The sequence below is a fragment of the Pituophis catenifer genome, unplaced genomic scaffold (assembly GCF_029215685.1).
Source record: "Pituophis catenifer annectens isolate HBS135680 unplaced genomic scaffold, rPitCat1.0.hap2 SCAF_3, whole genome shotgun sequence".
NCBI classification, from domain to species: domain Eukaryota; kingdom Metazoa; phylum Chordata; class Lepidosauria; order Squamata; family Colubridae; genus Pituophis; species Pituophis catenifer.
In genome coordinates, this window is record NW_027256883.1 from 76,200,848 (window position 1) to 76,207,488 (window position 6,641).

A 6,641-nucleotide genomic window follows, 5' to 3' on the forward strand; every position below is an offset into this window, starting at 1 on the left:
CTTGAGCCTGGTGAGATTTGAACTTGCAGTAATTACAGGCAGCTGATGTTAATAACAGTGCTTTAGTCTGCTGCGCTACCAGACTCCTTAATTGGTAATTGGTTGCTATTTTCTTTCAGAAATTTTTTTTTAGCCTACAATCCTGTCATTTTTGCCTCTAGACCTCCTCCCTTTTCTTATAAAACCCTAAACACTGGGTAAGACTAGGTTCTGGGAAACAGAGGTAGATTTCATCAGGTTCTGATCAGTTCTGGAGAACCGGTAGTGGAAATTTTGAGTAGTTTGGAGAACTGGTAAATACCACCTCTGACTGGCCCCACCCCCATCTATTCTCTGCCTCCTGAGTCCCAGCTGATTGGGAGGAAATGAGGATTTTGCCGTAACCTTTCCCTGGATTGGGGAGGGAATGGAGATTTTACAGTATTCTTCCCCTGCCATGCTCACCAAGCCACGCCTACCAAGTCATGCCATGCCCACCAAGCCACACCCACAGAACCGGTAGTAAAAAAAATTTGAAACCCACCACTGCTGGGAACCCTGTAGCTGTTCTGGACTTTGATGCTGTTCCCCCTTCCTTGCCACAATGGCAGGATTAGCCTAGCCTGGGCTGGTGGAAAACATCAAAGGTTACCTGTTACAGCAACCAAGGTGCCTGCCACATTTAGAGCCTAGGCCCAAAGACAAAGCTGCCCAAACAGAAATGTTTTCATTGCCTGTCTTACAGATGCCCCCATGTAAGATTCACTAGGCCCAGCATCAGGCATTTGGCATAGCTCTGAAACAGCTTTGGAACTGCTTGGGCAGACTTGTCACCGTGGAAGTGACTGCTATGCTGGTGGAGTTGGTTTTTCTTCTGGCACAGGTGATACTAAAAGAAGAGAAGCTGACTTATCCTAGCGAATCCAGAGTAAATAGACACCAAAGAAGTAAGCAGCTTAAAACAACAACAATCATAAGAACCATTTCTTTAGAATGTTTTCAGCACTTTTGTTTGTTTTTCAAACTTTATTAATTCTCAGTCATTTACAGTACTATCCTCTTAAAACCCTGATACTTTCTTCAATAATAGCAATAGCACTTAGACTTATATACCGCTCAATGGTGGGTCTCAAAACTTTTTACTACTGCTTTTGTGGGTGTGGCTTGGTGGGCGTGGTGTGGCTTGGTGGGCGTGGCAGGGGAAGTATACTGTAAAATCTCCATTCCTTCCCCAATCCAGGGGAAGGTTACTGCAAAATCCCAATTTCCTCCTGATCAGCTGGGACTTGGGAGAGAGAGAATAGATGGGGGCGGGGCCAGTCAGAATTTTTACTACCGGTTCTCCGAACTACTCAAAATTTCCACTACTGTTTCTCCAGAACTGGTCAGAACCTGCTGAAACCCACCTCTGATACTGCTTCACAGTGCTTTACAGCCTTCTCTAAGTGGTTTTCAGAATCAACATATTGCCCCCACCAATCTGGGTCCTCATTTTATCGACCTTGGAAGGATGGAAGGCTGAGTCAAACCTTGAGCCAGTCAGGATTGAGAGAATTGAACTCCTGGCAATGTGACCAGAATTAGCCTGCAATATTGCATTCCAACCACTGCGCCACCATGTCTCTTATTTTCTAATACAATTTAAATTACACTACGGAGTGTTCTGCTCCTAATTTCTCCATTTTCAGGGTCACAATCTTCTCATAGTGCCTTCAGTGCCGGGGTTCATTTATCCCCTGGTTTGATATAAGATGTTGTGGTGGCACAGTGGTTAGAATGCAGTATTGCAGGCTACTTCCGCTGATTGCAGACTGCCAGCAGTTCAGCAGTTCAATTCTCACTAACTCAGGGTTGACTCAGCCTTCCAGCCTTCTTAGATCGGTAAAATGAGAACCCAGATTGTTGCGGGCAATAAGCTGACTCTTTACAGTTTAGAGAGGGCTGTAAAGCACTATGAAGAAGTATATACAATAAGTCTAAGTGCTATTTCTATGGCAAATTGGTCTGCTCCCAAACTAACTTCCTTCACTGTCTTCCTTTTCTTCTCTTCCCAACTCCTTGTTGTCATATCTATCATCATTTTTCTTTTGCCTCATCCAGGGTGTGTACAATTCCTTCTATTTTCCCCACATTCCTTCTGTTTCATGCTACCTCCTTTTCCTAGAAAAATATGCACAATTTCACATAATGTCAGATCAAGATGTTTTGCCCAGATATTTGGGAAGTAAATATTTTAAAGAGCAAGAGGCTTCCATGTTGTTTCAAGCTGTGGCTAAACTCTTTTTTCAGCACCCCAGATGCTGAATGCTTTTCAGATTATTTTACAAGACTAAATATGTTTCATGACATATTTTCATTTTCAGGATCATTATCTTTGTATGTCTCTTTCTTTCCTGCCTTTTTCTTCTTTGTCTTATACTTTACATTGTAAGCTTTCGGTTCAGGGATTTATCTTGCTGTTACTTTTGATGTGCCTCACATTCTGATAAATCCAAAATAAATACAAACCAGACTTTATTATGCAAAATAAATAAAATCACTATTTCTTCTTTATATAATGTCTCAAAGATTTTCAGATTATAGCCAATGCTTTCTGGGTAGCAAGAAAATAATGCCTTCAAATTGAGAGATCCATTGGGAAGCTAACGGACAACAAAATACAAACCATGAACAGTACTTACTCTGTGGAAATCTGGGTGGATTATCATTAACATCAGAGAGAGAAATATTGACTGTTGTTGTCCCGGCTAATCCTCCCAGCTGTCCACCCATGTCTTTGGCTTGGATAATAACTTCATAATATTCTTTTGCTTCTCTGTCCATATTCATTAGTGCTGTCCTAATTAATCCTATGGAAACCACAGAGAATAATACAGGAAAAAAAAACCCAATTTAATAATCATATGTCAAATTAACTGGAATTAGCCTTGATTTGAAAATACAGGCAGTTCTCAACTTACGACCACAATCGAATTCCAGATTTCTGTTATTAAGTGAGACATTTACTAAGTGAGTTTTGCCCCATTTTACGACCTTTCTTGCCACTGTTGTTGCGTGAATCACTGCAGTTGATAAGTCAGTAACCCGGTTGTTAAGGGAATCTGGCTCCCCATTGACTTTGCTTGGGTAAAGGTCACAAAAGGTGATTACCTAACCTTGGGACATAGCAATGGTCGTAAATATGAACCAGTTGACAATAGTCTGAATTTTGATCATGATTCCATGGGGATGTTGCATTGGTCATAACTGTGAAAAATGGTCCTAAATCACTTTTTCCAGTGCCATTGTAACTTTGAATGGTCACTAACTAAATTGTTATAATTTGAGGACTACCTGTATTGCCTTTTCAAATAATTATTTCAAAGATTTCCAAGAAAGAATGATCTTTTATCAACTGGGGATTGATTTTGTTGATATCATTTCTGATTACTCAAAGCAATTGCTATGAAGGATTATCTCAGAAGACAGTGAATTTTTCCGATTATAGCAGGAAATCCTGTTTATTTTTGAAGTAGAATTTAATTTTCAACAGGAAATGTAAAAGAAACATTACAAAGTTAGCATTAAGTGGCAATTACTATTTGAAACATTTCATACTTTTTTTCCTTATCTTCTCAGAGAGGCAACACACATTTGCATTTTAACATAATGATTTAAGCCAAATACTTATTTAATTAATTTGTAATGCCATTTCTTTTTAAATAAACATTGTATTTCTGATCTGCACCGCATGCATATTTGATGCCATTAGAAAGTCAATACATTGTTGTTGGATTCATTTAAGAAATTTTGACTGGATGTTACATAAACAATGCTTCAAAACTTTAATATGATGCTCCCACACTGCTTAAAGAGATGCCAATGCTTCCCCCTTGGAACCTGGTGAACAATTAAGCCAATTGCAATTAAGAAGTATCTCAAGTGAAACAGAATTTGGACCAGCACAATAGAATGGGCAAATCTGCTCTAGAGAATATAAGAAGATGGTAATGTTCATTGAAATTTTTTCCATCTCTAATTAACATCTGGGTTTGTGGAAACCAGTTTTCTTTTCTGGGAATTTTACTGAAAGAAAACACGAGCAAGGTTGCTCTGAGAAATCCTTCCAAGATCAAGTGGTCTTTTTACTGAATCATGTTGCTCTTGGGTATAGAACAGGAGTCAGAAATCCTTAAGGTCTCCTGGCTATTTCACGGTTGAACAGGATTTAAATGTAGGTTTACAAATTCCCCAGTGCTTTTATTTTTATTTTATTTAAGAATTTATGTAGCTGCCCATTTTACATCAGTGAGTTTAGATGGCAACCAGAGGATTAAATCCAACAACAACAAAAAATAGTAACAGAAACAACAACTAATATAACATATGCCCAGGCCTAAGAATATTAATTCATACAGACCAAACAACAAATCTACCTATAAACTGGTTTAATCTTTCAGCCCCAGGCACAAGAAAACATTCAGGTCTTTGATGCCCTACAAAGGGCCTGAAAGATCAAGATCAGACTGATCTCTCAAGCAATGAGAAGACAATGCTGTTCCATAGGGCAGGTATGCAACAGAGAAGGCACAACCCTTATGTTCCACAAGATGGTATTTCTTGATCGAAGGGACTTGAACTATGCCAATCCTGCAATTTTGGTGAGTTGATCAGAAATGATATTCCCAAGAGCCGTGATGGCGAACCTATGGCACGGGTTGCAGAGGTGGCACGCAGCGCCCTCTTTGATGACACACGTGCTGTTGCCCCAGTTCAACTCTGCTGCGCATGCGCTCGCGCCTCCCGCCAGCCAGTGTGGGGGCCAGGGAATGTGTGTGTGTGTGTGGGTGTGGGTGGGTGGGTGTGGGTGTGGGTGTGGGTGCGTGTGACTGTGCGGGGGCAGGGCACATGCATGGGGCCACTCGCACATTGCATTTTGGGGGTTCAGGTGCATGAGCACCTTGGCCACTCGATCCGGAAAAAGTTAGCCATGACTGTCCAAGAGTGTCCTGACCTAATATCATGTAGGTGACAACCAATTGAATGACATCTGGAACCTACTGCAGCTTGTGGAACAGAGGCATTATGTGGACTCATCATGAAATGCTACTGTATTCTGAACCAGCTGCAGCTTCTGAAAGCTATTGACGGGCAGTTTCATTTAGAGTGCATTATAGTAATACAGCCTGGAGGTGAGCAAGATACAATTTCTTTTTTTAAAATTCTGCTTTTAGATATTAGTGTACCGGTAACAATATTACACTGCTGTTCCATCTATGTCAGGGGTGGGGAACTATGGTCCTTTTATGACTTGTGGACTTCAACTCCCAGAATTCCTGAGCCATGTTGGCTCAGGAATTCTGGGAGTTGAAGTCCACAAGTCATAAAAAGGCCCCAGGTCTTCATCTCTGATCTGTATGATCAGAGATGATCTGCTTGCCACCTGCCTGTCTCCACCCACCTTGAAAGACATAATAAGCTACTACTTGTAGTGGGAAAACTCTATTTTTATACCAATCATATTTTGTGTGTGTTTCTTTTAACCTTGATTTCCTCACATACTTTACAGTAATTCTACTAGAGTTTGATACAGCATTTACTCAAGTTAATAATTCTGTATCCATCTGCCCTTGGTCCCTAACTACTCATATTATTTTGTATTGGTGTGCTCAATACTTTAGAGCTTGGTGCTTTAGTGAAGTATGATGGGGCACATGGTTACTGACTATTTGGCTTTTGATGATGAAGCCCAAGCTGAACACGCCATGACAGCTAAGAGTGGATGTCACATTTGGGGATGATTTTGGATGAAATTACCTGTTCTGGAGTCCACAGAGAAATATGGCTGTCCTTGGAGAACACTGTAGACTACTCTGGCACTGTTCCCATAAGTAGGATCATCAGCATCTGTTGCTGTCACTTGGATAACAGAGGTACCTGATGAAAACAGTGCAGAGCCTTGTTAGATTTGGGGAGAGAAGAACGGAGATCTAACAAGGACCAATGAATTGCAACCTTTCTCATGCGAAGATGCTCTTTCTGATTCTTAAGAATGTTGCACTCATGAGTCATTAGCAGTAATGGGAGTGACAGGCATACATTTATTACACATCAAAAAGTGATCTGTAGTGAAACAATATACAAGGTATGAATGCTCTGTTAAATGTGGATCTTTATTTCTTTTGCTTTAAAATGTATATTTAAATTATTTTATAATTTAAAAATGAAAAACTGGAGAGAACCTTCAGAAATATTTTTACAAACATCTGTATATCTGCACAACCATCTGTATATCTGTATACTTTCTGATCCTACAGGCAAAACAGTGTCACAAAACAGTTACTTGTAGCTCCATTAGGGTTCCTGCATTGTCAGCTGATGAAAAATATATCTCAACTAATGCAAAGTGCAATGAAAATGAATATACCACTGACTATATCCATATTGCAATATAATTTTTCTAATGAGAATACAGAACTCTTATTTCTAGAGATGATTTGAAGTTAATGCTATACAATACTATATGATCTTTTTCTCGAAGTAGCCGGTCATCCTGGCATGAAAATTTCAGCAGATCATTCACAAAAACTAGATTTGTTCCACAAAGGCCAGTCTTTATAACTACCATTCTTCTTCCTGGTTAGTGCTCTGACTTGCCTGAAATTACAGATGTACAGATTGTA

General features: G+C 39.9%; 1 protein-coding gene across 1 annotated transcript in view; it reads right to left on the reverse strand.

The window, feature by feature from the left end:
* The window catches only part of CDH20 (cadherin 20), a 50,673-nt gene that overhangs the window by 29,044 nt on the left and 14,988 nt on the right, over positions 1 to 6,641 (reverse strand). Inside the window, exons 3-4 of the mRNA XM_070942568.1 lie at positions 5,776 to 5,895; positions 2,661 to 2,828 (exon numbers count right to left, since the gene is read on the reverse strand). Of these exons, the coding sequence (XP_070798669.1) occupies positions 2,661 to 2,828; positions 5,776 to 5,895 (288 nt within the window). The remainder of the gene's footprint in view (positions 1 to 2,660; positions 2,829 to 5,775; positions 5,896 to 6,641) is intronic.